The sequence below is a fragment of the Scomber japonicus genome, chromosome 1 (assembly GCF_027409825.1).
Source record: "Scomber japonicus isolate fScoJap1 chromosome 1, fScoJap1.pri, whole genome shotgun sequence".
Classification (NCBI taxonomy): Eukaryota; Metazoa; Chordata; class Actinopteri; order Scombriformes; family Scombridae; genus Scomber; species Scomber japonicus.
The window spans coordinates 44,020,527-44,038,983 of NC_070578.1; the positions used below are offsets into that span (position 1 = coordinate 44,020,527).

Consider the following 18,457-nt stretch of genomic DNA (forward strand, 5'->3'; position numbering starts at 1 on the left):
TTACTGACCCTAGCCCTTTTATTACTGACCCTAACCCTTTATTACTGACCCTAACCCTTTTATTACTGACCCTAACCCTTTTATTACTGACCCTAACCCTTTTATTACTAACCCTAACCCTTTTATTACTGACCCTAACCCTTTTATTACTGACCCTAACCCTTTTATTACTGACCCTAACCCTTTTATTACTGACCCTAACCCTCCATCACGCTGTAAGGAACCAACGAGCTCTGACAGGACGCTCAGTGTTGGAGAGTAACTCATCTTGAATCTTCTTCCATTACATTTATGGTGAATGGATTTCATTAATTTGACACTTTTCACTCACTCACACACACTGAAGGGTGAGGGTCAGGGTCAGGGTCAGGGTCAGGGTCAGGGTCAGGGTCAGGGTCAGGGTCAGGGTGCTGACCTGCTCATCAGGAGGACTTCCTGATCCTGCAGCGTCTTATCAAAGGACACGTCTAGGATTCGAACCACCGATCTTCCGATCAGCGGACGCTCTACCTCCCTTCAGATTAAGATTTATATCAAAAGCTAATAAATGGAAGCAGACATCAAACCACTTTGACTACTTTTAACTACTTTTACTTTTAATACAAGTGCTTTGTTCTAATGTGTTTTAAAAATACTTTGAAGGCAGTATTTCTACTTTCATTTCTTCATTCTACTATTTGAAGGGATTTGTTAACACTAAGAAAATATAGAATATTTCCAGCGTTGTCCTTTTTTAATATTTGTGACAAAAGATTAAAAACACCAATAAAATAACATTCACAATGTGAACTCGTGTCAGGTGGAAAATAAAAAGATATCATTTCTCTCAGCTACACATTCTGCTTTTACAAAGCTTTCATCATATTTAAAGTCACATGGTCACAAGTTGCCATGACAACACCTGACCTGTCAGGGACGGGGCTAAAGTCTGTGCAGCACTTTGGTTAAATGAGCCTGTGAGTGTTCCTCTAGTCCCCCTCCCCCTCAGGACAAACTGCATGATACATTATCAGCATGTTGAGGCTGTAATTAACCCTGCAGCCTGTGGGAGGCGCTGTTGCCATCAGGTCCTGTAGTGGAGTGACTGTGGAATAAAAACATCTGTTTAGTACTGAAGCTTCCATAAATCATTCTGTCATCAGCAGTCTGATGAAGGTTCTTTGCCTCCTCTGGGTTTGTCTCAGATTATTTGGTCCAGGTTCTTTGCGGTCCCGCCTCTTCTGGGTCTGTCATATATCATGAGGTTCAGGTTGTCCGGTCACATGTCCTCATAGAGTAGCATCCCGTTAAAGATGGTGAGCGGCTCCACAGAGTGGGCCAGTTTGCCCATCACCAAGTCGATGCAGACTGTGTCTCGGGTTTGCAGAGGCAGAATGATGCTAAAGACGGCCAGCGAACCCGGGGGGGTCTTGGCCTCGGCCACGGGGTTGTTCTCCAGGCCTTCAGGCTGGTAGCCCCCAGAGTCTGCCCGGGTCATGCCATAGTTGGACTTGGACAGAACTGCCTCAATCTTCTCATTCTTGTAGCCTGTCAGGACGGCACTGAAAAAGTAGTGTCCGTCTACAGGGGCAGTGAAGATGCCTGAAGAGGACAGAGTTGCATATTTATAGAGCTACAGTTATACAAGTATAGTGTGATAGAGGTGCAGAGTTATAAAGGTGTAGAGTTATAGAGGTGTAGAGTGATAGAGGTGTAGAGTGATAGAGGTGCAGAGTGATAGAGGTGCAGAGTGATAGAGGTGTAGAGTGATAGAGGTGTAGAGTGATAGAGGTGTAGAGTGATAGAGGTGTAGAGTGATAGAAGTATAGAGTGATAGAGGTGTAGAGTGATAGAGGTGTAGAGTGATAGAGGTGTAGAGTGATAGAGGTGCAGAGTGATAGAGGTGTAGAGTTATAGAGGTGTAGAGTGATAGAGGTGTAGAGTGATAGAGGTGTAGAGTTATAGAGGTGTAGAGTGATAGAGGTGTAGAGTTATAGAGGTGTAGAGTGATAAAGGTGTAGAGTGATAGAGGTGTAGAGTGATAGAGGTGCAGAGTGATAGAGGTGTAGAGTGATAGAGGTGCAGAGTTATAGAGGTGTAGAGTTATAGAGGTGTAGAGTGATAGAGGTGTAGAGTGATAGAGGTGTAGAGTGATAGAGGTGTAGAGTGATAGAGGTGCAGAGTGATAGAGGTGTAGAGTGATAGAGGTGTAGAGTGATAGAGGCGTAGAGTGATAGAGGTGTAGAGTTATAGAGGTGTAGAGTGATAGAGGTGCAGAGTGATAGAGGCGTAGAGTGATAGAGGTGTAGAGTGATAGAGGTGTAGAGTGATAGAGGTGTAGAGTGATAGAGGTGTAGAGTGATAGAGGCGTAGAGTGATAGAGGTGTAGAGTTATAGAGGTGTAGAGTGATAGAGGTGCAGAGTGATAGAGGTGTAGAGTGATAGAGGTGCAGAGTTATAGAGGTGTAGAGTGATAGAGGTGTAGAGTGATAGAGGTGTAGAGTTATAGAGGTGTAGAGTTATAGAGGTGTAGAGTGATAGAGGTGCAGTGATAGAGGTGTAGAGTGATAGAGGTGCAGAGTGATAGAGGTGTAGAGTGATAGAGGCGTAGAGTGATAGAGGTATAGAGTTATAGAGGTGCAGAGTTATAGAGGTGTAGAGTGATAGAGGTGTAGAGTGATAGAGGTGTAGAGTGATAGAGGTGTAGAGTGATAGAGGTGTAGAGTGATAGAGGTGTAGAGTGATAGAGGTGTAGAGTTATAGAGGTGCAGTGATAGAGGTGCAGTGTGATAGAGGTGCAGAGTGATAGAGGTGTAGAGTGATAGAGGTGTAGAGTGATAGAGGTGTAGAGTGATAGAGGTGTAGAGTGATAGAGGTGCAGAGTGATAGAGGTGTAGAGTTATAGAGGTGTAGAGTGATAGAGGCGTAGAGTGATAGAGGTGACGAGTGATAGAGGTGTAGAGTTATAGAGGTGTAGAGTGATAGAGGTACAGAGTGATAGAGGTGTAGAGTGATAGAGGTGTAGAGTTATAGAGGTGTAGAGTGATAGAGGTGCAGAGTGATAGAGGTGTAGAGTGATAGAGGTGTAGAGTGATAGAGGTGTAGAGTGATAGAGGTGTAGAGTGATAGAGGTGTAGAGTGATAGAGGTGTAGAGTGATAGAGGTGCAGAGTGATAGAGGTGTAGAGTGATAGAGGTGTAGAGTGATAGAGGTGCAGAGTGATAGAGGTGTAGAGTGATAGAGGTGTAGAGTTATAGAGGTGTAGAGTGATAGAGGTGTAGAGTTATAGAGGCGTAGAGTGATAGAGGCGACGAGTGATAGAGGTGTAGAGTGATAGAGGTGCAGTGATAGAGGTGTAGAGTGATAGAGGTGCAGAGTGATAGAGGTGCAGAGTGATAGAGGTGTAGAGTTATAGAGGTGCAGAGTGATAGAGGTGTAGAGTTATAGAGGTGTAGAGTGATAGAGGTGTAGAGTGATAGAGGTGTAGAGTGATAGAGGTGCAGAGTGATAGAGGTGCAGAGTGATAGAGGTGTAGAGTTATAGAGGTGTAGAGTGATAGAGGTGTAGAGTGATAGAGGTGTAGAGTGATAGAGGTGTAGAGTGATAGAGGTGTAGAGTGATAGAGGTGTAGAGTGATAGAGGTGTAGAGTGATAGAGGTGCAGAGTTATAGAGGTGTAGAGTGATAGAGGTGCAGAGTTATAGAGGTGTAGAGTGATAGAGGTGCAGTGATAGAGGTGTAGAGTGATAGAGGTGTAGAGTGATAGAGGTGTAGAGTTATAGAGGTGTAGAGTGATAGAGGTGTAGAGTGATAGAGGTGTAGAGTGATAGAGGTGTAGAGTTATAGAGGTGCAGTGATAGAGGTGCAGAGTGATAGAGGTGTAGAGTGATAGAGGTGTAGAGTGATAGAGGTGTAGAGTGATAGAGGTGTAGAGTGATAGAGGTGTAGAGTGATAGAGGTGTAGAGTTATAGAGGTGCAGTGATAGAGGTGCAGAGTGATAGAGGTGTAGAGTGATAGAGGTGTAGAGTGATAGAGGTGTAGAGTGATAGAGGTGTAGAGTGATAGAGGTGTAGAGTGATAGAGGTGTAGAGTGATAGAGGTGTAGAGTTATAGAGGTGTAGAGTGATAGAGGTGCAGAGTGATAGAGGTGTAGAGTGATAGAGGTGTAGAGTGATAGAGGTGTAGAGTGATAGAGGTGTAGAGTGATAGAGGTGTAGAGTTATAGAGGTGCAGTGATAGAGGTGCAGAGTGATAGAGGTGTAGAGTGATAGAGGTGTAGAGTGATAGAGGTGTAGAGTGATAGAGGTGTAGAGTGATAGAGGTGTAGAGTGATAGAGGTGTAGAGTGATAGAGGTGTAGAGTGATAGAGGTGTAGAGTTATAGAGGTGCAGTGATAGAGGTGTAGAGTTATAGAGGTGTAGAGTGATAGAGGTGTAGAGTGATAGAGGTGTAGAGTGATAGAGGTGTAGAGTGATAGAGGTGTAGAGTGATAGAGGTGTAGAGTTATAGAGGTGTAGAGTGATAGAGGCGTAGAGTGATAGAGGCGTAGAGTGATAGAGGTGACGAGTGATAGAGGTGTAGAGTGATAGAGGTGCAGAGTGATAGAGGTGTAGAGTTATAGAGGTGTAGAGTGATAGAGGCGTAGAGTGATAGAGGTGACGAGTGATAGAGGTGTAGAGTTATAGAGGTGCAGAGTGATAGAGGTGCAGAGTGATAAAGGTGTAGAGTGATAGAGGTGCAGAGTGATAGAGGTGTAGAGTGATAGAAGTGTAGAGTGATAGAGGTGTAGAGTTATAGAGGTGTAGAGTGATAGAGGCGTAGAGTGATAGAGGTGTAGAGTGATAGAGGTGCAGAGTGATAGAGGTGTAGAGTGATAGAGGTGTAGTGTGATAGAGGTGCAGAGTGATAGAGGTGTAGAGTGATAGAGGTGTAGAGTGATAGAGGTGTAGAGTTATAGAGGTGTAGAGTGATAGAGGTGCAGAGTGATAGAGGTGCAGAGTGATAGAGGCGACGAGTGATAGAGGTGTAGAGTTATAGAGGTGTAGAGTGATAGAGGCGTAGAGTGATAGAGGCGTAGAGTGATAGAGGTGTAGAGTTATAGAGGTGCAGTGATAGAGGTGTAGAGTTATAGAGGTGTAGAGTGATAGAGGTGTAGAGTGATAGAGGTGTAGAGTGATAGAGGTGTAGAGTGATAGAGGTGTAGAGTGATAGAGGTGTAGAGTTATAGAGGTGTAGAGTGATAGAGGCGTAGAGTGATAGAGGCGTAGAGTGATAGAGGTGACGAGTGATAGAGGTGTAGAGTGATAGAGGTGCAGAGTGATAGAGGTGTAGAGTTATAGAGGTGTAGAGTGATAGAGGCGTAGAGTGATAGAGGTGACGAGTGATAGAGGTGTAGAGTTATAGAGGTGCAGAGTGATAGAGGTGCAGAGTGATAAAGGTGTAGAGTGATAGAGGTGCAGAGTGATAGAGGTGTAGAGTGATAGAAGTGTAGAGTGATAGAGGTGTAGAGTTATAGAGGTGTAGAGTGATAGAGGCGTAGAGTGATAGAGGTGTAGAGTGATAGAGGTGCAGAGTGATAGAGGTGTAGAGTGATAGAGGTGTAGTGTGATAGAGGTGCAGAGTGATAGAGGTGTAGAGTGATAGAGGTGTAGAGTGATAGAGGTGTAGAGTTATAGAGGTGTAGAGTGATAGAGGCGTAGAGTGATAGAGGCGACGAGTGATAGAGGTGTAGAGTTATAGAGGTGTAGAGTGATAGAGGCGTAGAGTGATAGAGGCGTAGAGTGATAGAGGTGTAGAGTTATAGAGGTGTAGAGTGATAGAGGTGTAGAGTGATAGAGGTGCAGAGTGATAGAGGTGCAGAGTGATAGAGGTGTAGAGTGATAGAGGTGTAGAGTGATAGAGGTGTAGAGTGATAGAGGTGTAGAGTGATAGAGGTGTAGAGTGATAGAGGTGCAGAGTGATAGAGGTGCAGAGTGATAGAGGTGTAGAGTGATAGAGGTGCAGAGTGATAGAGGTGCAGAGTGATAGAGGTGCAGAGTGATAGAGGTGTAGAGTGATAGAGGTGTAGAGTGATAGAGGTGTAGAGTGATAGAGGTGTAGAGTGATAGAGGTGTAGAGTGATAGAGGTGCAGAGTGATAGAGGTGTAGAGTGATAGAGGTGTAGAGTGATAGAGGTGTAGAGTGATAGAGGTGCAGAGTGATAGAGGTGTAGAGTGATAGAGGTGTAGAGTGATAGAGGTGTAGAGTGATAGAGGTGCAGAGTGATAGAGGTGCAGAGTGATAGAGGTGTAGAGTTATAGAGGTGTAGAGTGATAGAGGTGTAGAGTGATAGAGGTGTAGAGTGATAGAGGTGTAGAGTGATAGAGGTGCAGAGTGATAGAGGTGTAGAGTGATAGAGGTGTAGAGTGATAGAGGTGTAGAGTGATAGAGGTGTAGAGTGATAGAGGTGCAGAGTGATAGAGGTGTAGAGTGATAGAGGTGCAGAGTGATAGAGGTGCAGAGTTATAGAGGTGTAGAGTGATAGAGGTGTAGAGTTATAGAGGTGTAGAGTGATAGAGGTGTAGAGTGATAGAGGTGTAGAGTGATAGAGGTGTAGAGTGATAGAGGTGCAGAGTGATAGAGGTGCAGAGTGATAGAGGTGCAGAGTGATAGAGGTGCAGAGTGATAGAGGTGTAGAGTTATAGAGGTGTAGAGTGATAGAGGTGTAGAGTGATAGAGGTGTAGAGTGATAGAGGTGTAGAGTGATAGAGGTGCAGAGTGATAGAGGTGTAGAGTGATAGAGGTGTAGAGTGATAGAGGTGTAGAGTGATAGAGGTGTAGAGTGATAGAGGTGCAGAGTGATAGAGGTGTAGAATGATAGAGGTGCAGAATGATAGAGGTGTAGAGTGATAGAGGTGTAGAGTGATAGAGGTGCAGAGTGATAGAGGTGCAGAGTGATAGAGGTGTAGAGTGATAGAGGTGTAGAGTGATAGAGGTGTAGAGTGATAGAGGTGTAGAGTTATAGAGGTGTAGAGTGATAGAGGTGTAGAGTGATAGAGGTGTAGAGTGATAGAGGTGTAGAGTGATAGAGGTGTAGAGTGATAGAAGTGCAGAGTGATAGAGGTGTAGAGTGATAGAGGTGCAGAGTGATAGAGGTGTAGAGTGATAGAGGTGTAGAGTGATAGAAGTATAGAGTGATAGAGGTGTAGAGTGATAGAGGTGTAGAGTTATAGAGGTGTAGAGTGATAGAGGTGTAGAGTGATAGAGGTGTAGAGTGATAGAGGCGTAGAGTGATAGAGGTGCAGAGTGATAGAGGTGTAGAGTGATAGAGGTGCAGAGTTATAGAGGTGTAGAGTTATAGAGGTGTAGAGTGATAGAGGTGTAGAGTGATAGAGGTGTAGAGTGATAGAGGTGCAGAGTTATAGAGGTGTAGAGTTATAGAGGTGTAGAGTTATAGAGGTGTAGAGTGATAGAGGTGTAGAGTGATAGAGGTGTAGAGTGATAGAGGCGTAGAGTGATAGAGGTGTAGAGTGATAGAGGTGTAGAGTGATAGAGGTGTAGAGTTATAGAGGTGTAGAGTGATAGAGGTGTAGAGTGATAGAGGTGTAGAGTGATAGAGGTGTAGAGTGATAGAGGTGCAGAGTGATAGAGGTGTAGAGTGATAGAGGTGTAGAGTGATAGAGGTGCAGTGATAGAGGTGTAGAGTGATAGAGGTGCAGTGATAGAGGTGTAGAGTGATAGAGGTGTAGAGTGATAGAGGTGTAGAGTGATAGAGGTGTAGAGTTATAGAGGTGTAGAGTGATAGAGGTGTAGAGTGATAGAGGTGCAGAGTGATAGAGGTGTAGAGTGATAGAGGTGTAGAGTGATAGAGGTGCAGTGATAGAGGTGTAGAGTGATAGAGGTGCAGTGATAGAGGTGTAGAGTGATAGAGGTGTAGAGTGATAGAGGTGTAGAGTTATAGAGGTGTAGAGTGATAGAGGTGTAGAGTTATAGAGGTGTAGAGTGATAGAGGTGCAGAGTGATAGAGGTGTAGAGTGATAGAGGTGTAGAGTGATAGAGGTGTAGAGTGATAGAGGTGTAGAGTGATAGAGGTGTAGAGTGATAGAGGTGTAGAGTGATAAAGGTGTAGAGTGATAGAGGTGTAGAGTGATAAAGGTGTAGAGTGATAGAGGTGTAGAGTTATAGAGGTGTAGAGTGATAGAGGTGTAGAGTGATAGAGGTGTAGAGTGATAGAGGTGCAGTGATAGAGGTGTAGAGTGATAGAGGTGCAGTGATAGAGGTGTAGAGTGATAGAGGTGTAGAGTGATAGAGGTGTAGAGTTATAGAGGTGTAGAGTGATAGAGGTGTAGAGTTATAGAGGTGTAGAGTGATAGAGGTGCAGAGTGATAGAGGTGTAGAGTGATAGAGGTGTAGAGTGATAGAGGTGTAGAGTGATAGAGGTGTAGAGTGATAGAGGTGCAGTGATAGAGGTGTAGAGTGATAGAGGTGCAGTGATAGAGGTGTAGAGTGATAGAGGTGTAGAGTGATAGAGGTGTAGAGTGATAGAGGTGCGGAGTGATAGAGGTGTAGAGTGATAGAGGTGTAGAGTGATAGAGGTGTAGAGTGATAGAGGTGTAGAGTTATAGAGGTGCAGAGTGATAGAGGTGCAGAGTGATAGAGGTGTAGAGTGATAGAGGTGTAGAGTGATAGAGGTGTAGAGTGATAGAGGTGTAGAGTGATAGAGGTATAGAGTGATAGAGGTGTAGAGTGATAGAGGTGTAGAGTGATAGAGGTGTAGAGTGATAGAGGTGTAGAGTTATAGAGGTGCAGTGATAGAGGTGCAGAGTGATAGAGGTGTAGAGTTATAGAGGTGCAGTGATAGAGGTGTAGAGTTATAGAGGTGTAGAGTGATAGAGGTGTAGAGTGATAGAGGTGTAGAGTGATAGAGGTGCAGTGATAGAGGTGTAGAGTGATAGAGGTGCAGTGATAGAGGTGCAGTGATAGAGGTGTAGAGTGATAGAGGTGTAGAGTGATAGAGGTGTAGAGTGATAGAGGTGTAGAGTGATAGAGGTGTAGAGTGATAGAGGTGCAGAGTGATAGAGGTGCAGAGTGATAGAGGTGTAGAGTTATAGAGGTGTAGAGTGATAGAGGTGTAGAGTGATAGAGGTGTAGAGTGATAGAGGTGTAGAGTGATAGAGGTGCAGAGTTATAGAGGTGCAGAGTGATAGAGGTGCAGTGATAGAGGTGCAGAGTGATAGAGGTGTAGAGTGATAGAGGTGCAGAGTGATAGAGGTGTAGAGTGATAGAGGTGTAGAGTGATAGAGGTGTAGAGTGATAGAGGTGTAGAGTGATAGAGGTGCAGAGTGATAGAGGTGCAGTGATAGAGGTGCAGTGATAGAGGTGTAGAGTGATAGAGGTGCAGTGATAGAGGTGCAGTGATAGAGGTGTAGAGTGATAGAGGTGTAGAGTGATAGAGGTGTAGAGTGATAGAGGTGCAGAGTGATAGAGGTGCAGAGTGATAGAGGTGTAGAGTGATAGAGGTGTAGAGTGATAGAGGTGTAGAGTGATAGAGGTATAGAGTGATAGAGGTGTAGAGTGATAGAGGTGCAGAGTGATAGAGGTATAGAGTGATAGAGGTGCAGAGTTATAGAGGTGCAGAGTGATAGAGGTGCAGAGTGATAGAGGTGCAGAGTGATAGAGGTGTAGAGTTATAGAGGTGTAGAGTGATAGAGGTGTAGAGTGATAGAGGTGCAGAGTTATAGAGGTGTAGAGTGATAGAGGTGTAGAGTGATAGAGGTATAGAGTGATAGAGGTGTAGAGTGATAGAGGTGCAGAGTGATAGAGGTATAGAGTGATAGAGGTGTAGAGTGATAGAGGTGTAGAGTGATAGAGGTGTAGAGTGATAGAGGTGTAGAGTTATAGAGGTGTAGAGTGATAGAGGTGTAGAGTGATAGAGGTGCAGAGTTATAGAGGTGTAGAGTGATAGAGGTGTAGAGTGATAGAGGTATAGAGTGATAGAGGTGTAGAGTGATAGAGGTGCAGAGTGATAGAGGTATAGAGTGATAGAGGCGTAGAGTTATAGAGGTGTAGAGTGATAGAGGTGTAGAGTGATAGAGGTGTAGAGTGATAGAGGTGTAGAGTGATAGAGGTGTAGAGTGATAGAGGTGTAGAGTGATAGAGGTGCAGAGTGATAGAGGTGTAGAGTGATAGAGGTGTAGAGTGATAGAGGTGTAGAGTGATAGAGGTGCAGAGTGATAGAGGTGCAGAGTGATAGAGGTGTAGAGTTATAGAGGTGTAGAGTGATAGAGGTGTAGAGTGATAGAGGTGTAGAGTGATAGAGGTGTAGAGTGATAGAGGTGCAGAGTGATAGAGGTGTAGAGTGATAGAGGTGTAGAGTGATAGAGGTGTAGAGTGATAGAGGTGTAGAGTGATAGAGGTGCAGAGTGATAGAGGTGTAGAGTGATAGAGGTGCAGAGTGATAGAGGTGCAGAGTTATAGAGGTGTAGAGTGATAGAGGTGTACAGTTATAGAGGTGTAGAGTGATAGAGGTGCAGAGTGATAGAGGTGTAGAATGATAGAGGTGCAGAATGATAGAGGTGTAGAGTGATAGAGGTGTAGAGTGATAGAGGTGTAGAGTGATAGAGGTGTAGAGTGATAGAGGTGTAGAGTGATAGAGGTGTAGAGTGATAGAGGTGTAGAGTGATAGAGGTGTAGAGTGATAGAAGTGCAGAGTGATAGAGGTGTAGAGTGATAGAGGTGCAGAGTGATAGAGGTGTAGAGTGATAGAGGTGTAGAGTGATAGAAGTATAGAGTGATAGAGGTGTAGAGTGATAGAGGTGTAGAGTTATAGAGGTGTAGAGTGATAGAGGTGTAGAGTGATAGAGGTGTAGAGTGATAGAGGCGTAGAGTGATAGAGGTGCAGAGTGATAGAGGTGTAGAGTGATAGAGGTGCAGAGTTATAGAGGTGTAGAGTTATAGAGGTGTAGAGTGATAGAGGTGTAGAGTGATAGAGGTGTAGAGTGATAGAGGTGCAGAGTTATAGAGGTGTAGAGTTATAGAGGTGTAGAGTGATAGAGGTGTAGAGTGATAGAGGCGTAGAGTGATAGAGGTGTAGAGTGATAGAGGTGTAGAGTGATAGAGGTGTAGAGTTATAGAGGTGTAGAGTGATAGAGGTGTAGAGTGATAGAGGTGTAGAGTGATAGAGGTGTAGAGTGATAGAGGTGCAGAGTGATAGAGGTGTAGAGTGATAGAGGTGTAGAGTGATAGAGGTGCAGTGATAGAGGTGTAGAGTGATAGAGGTGCAGTGATAGAGGTGTAGAGTGATAGAGGTGTAGAGTGATAGAGGTGTAGAGTGATAGAGGTGTAGAGTTATAGAGGTGTAGAGTGATAGAGGTGTAGAGTGATAGAGGTGCAGAGTGATAGAGGTGTAGAGTGATAGAGGTGTAGAGTGATAGAGGTGCAGTGATAGAGGTGTAGAGTGATAGAGGTGCAGTGATAGAGGTGTAGAGTGATAGAGGTGTAGAGTGATAGAGGTGTAGAGTGATAGAGGTGTAGAGTGATAGAGGTGTAGAGTGATAGAGGTGCAGTGATAGAGGTGTAGAGTGATAGAGGTGCAGTGATAGAGGTGTAGAGTGATAGAGGTGTAGAGTGATAGAGGTGTAGAGTTATAGAGGTGTAGAGTGATAGAGGTGTAGAGTTATAGAGGTGTAGAGTGATAGAGGTGCAGAGTGATAGAGGTGTAGAGTGATAGAGGTGTAGAGTGATAGAGGTGTAGAGTGATAGAGGTGTAGAGTGATAGAGGTGCAGTGATAGAGGTGTAGAGTGATAGAGGTGCAGTGATAGAGGTGTAGAGTGATAGAGGTGTAGAGTGATAGAGGTGTAGAGTGATAGAGGTGCGGAGTGATAGAGGTGTAGAGTGATAGAGGTGTAGAGTGATAGAGGTGTAGAGTGATAGAGGTGTAGAGTTATAGAGGTGCAGAGTGATAGAGGTGCAGAGTGATAGAGGTGTAGAGTGATAGAGGTGTAGAGTGATAGAGGTGTAGAGTGATAGAGGTGTAGAGTGATAGAGGTATAGAGTGATAGAGGTGTAGAGTGATAGAGGTGTAGAGTGATAGAGGTGTAGAGTGATAGAGGTGTAGAGTTATAGAGGTGCAGTGATAGAGGTGCAGAGTGATAGAGGTGTAGAGTTATAGAGGTGCAGTGATAGAGGTGTAGAGTGATAGAGGTGTAGAGTGATAGAGGTGTAGAGTGATAGAGGTGTAGAGTGATAGAGGTGTAGAGTGATAGAGGTGCAGAGTGATAGAGGTGTAGAGTGATAGAGGTGCAGAGTGATAGAGGTGTAGAGTGATAGAGGTGTAGAGTGATAGAGGTGTAGAGTGATAGAGGTGCAGAGTGATAGAGGTGCAGAGTGATAGAGGTGTAGAGTGATAGAGGTGTAGAGTGATAGAGGTGTAGAGTGATAGAGGTGTAGAGTGATAGAGGTGCAGAGTGATAGAGGTGCAGTGATAGAGGTGCAGTGATAGAGGTGTAGAGTGATAGAGGTGCAGTGATAGAGGTGCAGTGATAGAGGTGTAGAGTGATAGAGGTGTAGAGTGATAGAGGTGTAGAGTGATAGAGGTGTAGAGTGATAGAGGTGCAGAGTGATAGAGGTGCAGAGTGATAGAGGTGTAGAGTGATAGAGGTGTAGAGTGATAGAGGTGTAGAGTGATAGAGGTATAGAGTGATAGAGGTGCAGAGTGATAGAGGTATAGAGTGATAGAGGTGCAGAGTTATAGAGGTGCAGAGTGATAGAGGTGCAGAGTGATAGAGGTGCAGAGTTATAGAGGTGTAGAGTGATAGAGGTGTAGAGTGATAGAGGTATAGAGTGATAGAGGTGTAGAGTGATAGAGGTGCAGAGTGATAGAGGTATAGAGTGATAGAGGCGTAGAGTTATAGAGGTGTAGAGTGATAGAGGTGTAGTTATAGAGGTGTAGAGTGATAGAGGTGTAGAGTGATAGAGGTGTAGAGTGATAGAGGTGTAGAGTGATAGAGGTGCAGTGATAGAGGTGCAGTGATAGAGGTGCAGTGATAGAGGTGTAGAGTGATAGAGGTGCAGAGTGATAGAGGTGTAGAGTGATAGAGGTGTAGAGTGATAGAGGTGCAGAGTGATAGAGGTGTAGAGTGATAGAGGTGCAGAGTGATAGAGGTGTAGAGTGATAGAGGTGTAGAGTGATAGAGGTGCAGAGTGATAGAGGTGCAGTGATAGAGGTGCAGTGATAGAGGTGTAGAGTGATAGAGGTGTAGAGTTATAGAGGTGTAGAGTGATAGAGGCGTAGAGTGATAGAGGTGACGAGTGATAGAGGCGTAGAGTGATAGAGGTGTAGAGTTATAGAGGTGTAGAGTGATAGAGGTGTAGAGTGATAGAGGTGCAGAGTGATAGAGGTGTAGAGTGATAGAGGCGTAGAGTGATAGAGGTGACGAGTGATAGAGGCGTAGAGTGATAGAGGTGTAGAGTTATAGAGGTGTAGAGTGATAGAGGTGTAGAGTGATAGAGGTGCAGTGATAGAGGTGTAGAGTGATAGAGGTGTAGAGTGATAGAGGTGTAGAGTGATAGAGGTGCAGAGTGATAGAGGTGTAGAGTGATAGAGGTGTAGAGTGATAGAGGTGTAGAGTGATAGAGGTGCAGTGATAGAGGCGTAGAGTGATAGAGGTGTAGAGTGATAGAGGTGTAGAGTGATAGAGGTGTAGAGTGATAGAGGTGCAGAGTGATAGAGGTGTAGAGTGATAGAGGTGTAGAGTGATAGAGGTGTAGAGTGATAGAGGTGTAGAGTGATAGAGGTGCAGAGTGATAGAGGTGTAGAGTGATAGAGGTGTAGAGTGATAGAGGCGTAGAGTGATAGAGGTGCAGAGTGATAGAGGTGCAGTGATAGAGGTGTAGAGTGATAGAGGTGTAGAGTGATAGAGGTGTAGAGTGATAGAGGTGTAGAGTGATAGAGGTGCAGAGTTATAGAGGTGCAGAGTGATAGAGGTGTAGAGTTATAGAGGTGTAGAGTGATAGAGGTGTAGAGTGATAGAGGTGCAGAGTGATAGAGGTGTAGAGTGATAGAGGTGTAGAGTGATAGAGGTGCAGTGATAGAGGTGTAGAGTGATAGAGGTGTAGAGTGATAGAGGTGTAGAGTGATAGAGGTGCAGTGATAGAGGTGTAGAGTGATAGAGGTGCAGTGATAGAGGTGCAGTGATAGAGGTGTAGAGTGATAGAGGTGTAGAGTGATAGAGGTGTAGAGTTATAGAGGTGTAGAGTGATAGAGGTGTAGAGTGATAGAGGTGCAGAGTGATAGAGGTGTAGAGTGATAGAGGTGTAGAGTGATAGAGGTGCAGTGATAGAGGTGTAGAGTGATAGAGGTGTAGAGTTATAGAGGTGTAGAGTGATAGAGGTGTAGAGTGATAGAGGTGTAGAGTGATAGAGGTGTAGAGTGATAGAGGTGTAGAGTTATAGAGGTGTAGAGTGATAGAGGTGTAGAGTGATAGAGGTGTAGAGTGATAGAGGTGTAGAGTGATAGAGGTGCAGTGATAGAGGTGTAGAGTGATAGAGGTGCAGTGATAGAGGTGCAGTGATAGAGGTGTAGAGTGATAGAGGTGTAGAGTGATAGAGGTGTAGAGTGATAGAGGTGCAGAGTGATAGAGGTGCAGAGTGATAGAGGTGTAGAGTGATAGAGGTGTAGAGTGATAGAGGCGTAGAGTGATAGAGGTGCAGAGTGATAGAGGTGTAGAGTGATAGAGGTGTAGAGTGATAGAGGTGTAGAGTGATAGAGGTGCAGAGTTATAGAGGTGTAGAGTTATAGAGGTGTAGAGTGATAGAGGTGTAGAGTGATAGAGGCGTAGAGTGATAGAGGTGTAGAGTGATAGAGGTGTAGAGTTATAGAGGTGTAGAGTGATAGAGGTGCAGAGTGATAGAGGTGCAGAGTGATAGAGGTGTAGAGTGATAGAGGTGTAGAGTGATAGAGGTGTAGAGTGATAGAGGTGTAGAGTGATAGAGGTGCAGTGATAGAGGTGCAGTGATAGAGGTGTAGAGTGATAGAGGTGCAGTGATAGAGGTGTAGAGTGATAGAGGTGCAGAGTGATAGAGGTGCAGTGATAGAGGTGCAGAGTGATAGAGGTGTAGAGTGATAGAGGTGCAGTGATAGAGGTGCAGAGTGAAAGAGGTGCAGAGTGATAGAGGTGCAGTGATAGAGGTGCAGTGATAGAGGTGCAGTGATAGAGGTGTAGAGTGATAGAGGTGCAGTGATAGAGGTGTAGAGTGATAGAGGTGCAGTGATAGAGGTGCAGTGATAGAGGTGCAGTGATAGAGGTGTAGAGTGATAGAGGTGTAGAGTGATAGAGGTGCAGTGATAGAGGTGCAGTGATAGAGGTGAGAGGAGATCATGTATGTTCTAGGATCATGCAGGTTCTAGGATCATGCAGGTTCTAGGACCATGCATGTTCTAGGATCATGTAGGTTCTAGGATCATGCAGGTTCTAGATCATGTATGTTCTAGGATCATGCAGGTCTAGGATCATGTAGGTTCTAGGATCATGTATGTTCTAGGATCATGTATGTTCTAGGATCATGCAGGTTCTAGGATCATGTATGTTCTAGGATCATGTATGTTCTAGGATCATGCAGGTTCTAGGACCATGCATGTTCTAGGATCATGCAGGTCTAGGATCATGTATGTTCTAGGATCATGCAGGTTCTAGATCATGTATGTTCTAGGATCATGCAGGTTCTAGGATCATGCAGGTTCTAGGATCATGTAGGTTCTAGGATCATGTATGTTCTAGGACCATGCAGGTTCTAGGATCATGCAGGTTCTAGGATCATGTATGTTCTAGGATCATGCAGGTTCTAGGACCATGCAGGTTCTAGGATCATGCAGGTTCTAGGATCATGTATGTTCTAGGATCATGCAGGTTCTAGGATCATGCAGGTTCTAGGATCATGTATGTTCTAGGATCATGCAGGTTCTAGGATCATGTATGTTCTAGGATCATGCAGGTTCTAGGATCATGTATGTTCTAGGACCATGCAGGTTCTAGGATCATGCAGGTTCTAGATCATGTATGTTCTAGGATCATGCAGGTTCTAGGATCATGTATGTTCTAGGATCATGCAGGTTCTAGGACCATGCATGTTCTAGGATCATGCAGGTCTAGGATCATGTATGTTCTAGGATCATGCAGGTTCTAGGATCATGCAGGTTCTAGGATCATGCAGGTTTTAGGATCATGCAGGTTCTAGGACCATGCAGGTTCTAGGATCATGTATGTTCTAGGATCATGCAGGTTCTAGGATCATGCAGGTTCTAGGACCATGCAGGTTCTAGGACCATGCAGGTTCTAGGGTGCTCACCTGTCCTGGGATCATAGAAATCTCCTTCATTGACGAACATCTTGTCGAAGACGATGGTTCCTGCTCGCTCCATCGGAGCCGTGAGGGCGGCCGAGAACGACAGTTTGGGTACATGAGCATCAGCACCGGGCACACCTGTACACACACACACACACACACACACACATATTATATGAATACACACCTGTACACACACAGGGAGCTGAGATGGGTTAGGGGTTTAGGGTCAGGGGTCAGGGGTTTAGGGTCAGGGGTCAGGGGTTAGGGGTTTAGGGTCAGGGGTTTAGGGTCAGGGGTCAGGGGTCAGGGGTCAGGGACTCATGATTGGAAATCAGAACCTGTTTCAATCTTTATTCATAAAGCAGCAAATCACTCAGAGCAGGTCTAGACCAGAACCCTGACCCGGCTCCTGCTGGGTGTGTGTGTGTGTGTGTGTGTGTGTGTGTGTGTGTGTGTGTGTGTGTGTGTGTGTGTGTAGTGCCACATTAAATTAAAACACGTACCTGCTTCACCTCGGGGACCTGCAGGAAACCAGATCAGCCCGTTAGTTTAAAATTTGTTCTGCTTCATTATCAGGTTATATAGAGTGTGTGTGTGTGTGTGTGTGTGTCTGTGTGTGTGTGTCTGTGTGTGTGTGTGTGTGTGTGTGTGTGTGTGTGTGTGTGTGTCTGTGTGTGTGTGTCTGTGTGTGTGTGTGTGTGTGTGTGTGTGTGTGTGTGTGTGTGTGTGTGTGTGTGTTACTGGGCACACCTCGTGCTCCACTCTCTCCAGGTCGTCCAGGAGGTCCAGGTGGTCCACGTGGTCCTGGTAGCCCATTGAAGCCTCTCTCTCCTGGGGGGCCCTGGCCTCCAGGCAGGCCTGTGTGTGTGTGTGGGGAGGAGGGGGGGGGGGGGGGGGGGGGGGGCGGGTTTAACTTGTGTCATTAGCATCGTGTCATTAGCATCGTGTCATTAGCATCGTGTCATTAGCATCGTGTTATTAGCATCGTGTTATTAGCATCGTGTCATTGGCATCGTGTCATTGGCATCGTGTCATTGGCATCGTGTCATTAGCATCGTGTCATTAGCATCGTGTCATTAGCATCGTGTTATTAGCATCGTGTTATTAGCATCGTGTTATTAACTCACCGGTGGCGTCGTGCTCAGAGGAACCCTGCAGCCTGGTCAGAACCTGGTTCATGGAGGAGTTCAGGTTCTTCATTCGGCTCTGGAAGTCGTCCTGGTTCTTCTGGACCACGTCCAGGACTCCGCCGTGCCGGACCACCGAGTCGTTCAGACCCGAGACACACGTCCACAAACTCGACACGTGTCGGTTCAGACCTGAACACGGACACACAGCGTGTTCATGTGTTCATAGGTTCATGTGTTCATAGGTTCATGTGTTCATAGTTCATGTGTTCATAGCTCATGTGTTCATAGCTCATATGTTCATAGGTTCATGTGTTCATAGCTCATGTGTTCATAGTTCATGTGTTCATAGCTCATGTGTTCATAGTTCATGTGTTCATAGCTCATGTGTTCATAGCTCATGTGTTCATAGTTCCATGTGTTCATAGCTCATGTGTTCATAGCTCATGTGTTCATAGTTCATGTGTTCATAGGTTCATGTGTTCATAGCTCATGTGTTCATAGTTCATGTGTTCATAGGTCATGTGTTCATAGCTCGTGTTCATAGTTCATGTGTTCATAGTTGCATGTGTTCATAGGTCATGTGTTCATAGGTTCATGTGTTCATAGTTCATGTGTTCATAGCTCATGTGTTCATAGTTCATGTGTTCATAGGTTCATGTGTTCATAGGTCATGTGTTCATAGGTTCATGTGTTCATAGCTCATGTGTTCATACCGTCTCTGATCTTGCTGATGGAGTCCGACACCCCGTCCAGCCTCCCACAGACGTCCTCCATCTTGGTCAGTCTCTTCTCCAGCCCGTCGCTGGATCTCTTGCAGTCGGCGGTCTCCAGCAGCAACGTGGTCTCGAACCGCCGGACGTCTCGGTGCAGCCCGTCCAGGCGATCCCGGCTCTCCTCCGTGTGCTCCGTCACCTCCTGCTGGATCTTGTCCAGCTCAGAGATGATCTTATCCTTGGTGTTGCCTGTGGGGGTCAGAGGATGAATGAGTGAATGGTGGGGGGGGGTGGAGGGGGCAGCGAGGAGA

At 45.3% G+C, this 18,457-nt stretch overlaps 1 protein-coding gene across 1 annotated transcript in view; it reads right to left on the minus strand.

Moving 5' to 3' along the window:
* Window positions 1-523: 523 nt before the first annotated feature.
* Window positions 524-18,457, minus strand: part of LOC128360385 (EMILIN-1-like) — a 39,586-nt gene continuing 21,652 nt past the window's right edge. The window contains exons 11-16 of the mRNA XM_053320810.1: window positions 18,147-18,395; window positions 17,431-17,622; window positions 17,054-17,161; window positions 16,807-16,824; window positions 16,304-16,438; window positions 524-1,581 (exon numbers count right to left, since the gene is read on the minus strand). Coding sequence (XP_053176785.1) covers window positions 1,259-1,581; window positions 16,304-16,438; window positions 16,807-16,824; window positions 17,054-17,161; window positions 17,431-17,622; window positions 18,147-18,395 — 1,025 coding nt within the window. The 3' untranslated portion in view covers window positions 524-1,258. The remainder of the gene's footprint in view (window positions 1,582-16,303; window positions 16,439-16,806; window positions 16,825-17,053; window positions 17,162-17,430; window positions 17,623-18,146; window positions 18,396-18,457) is intronic.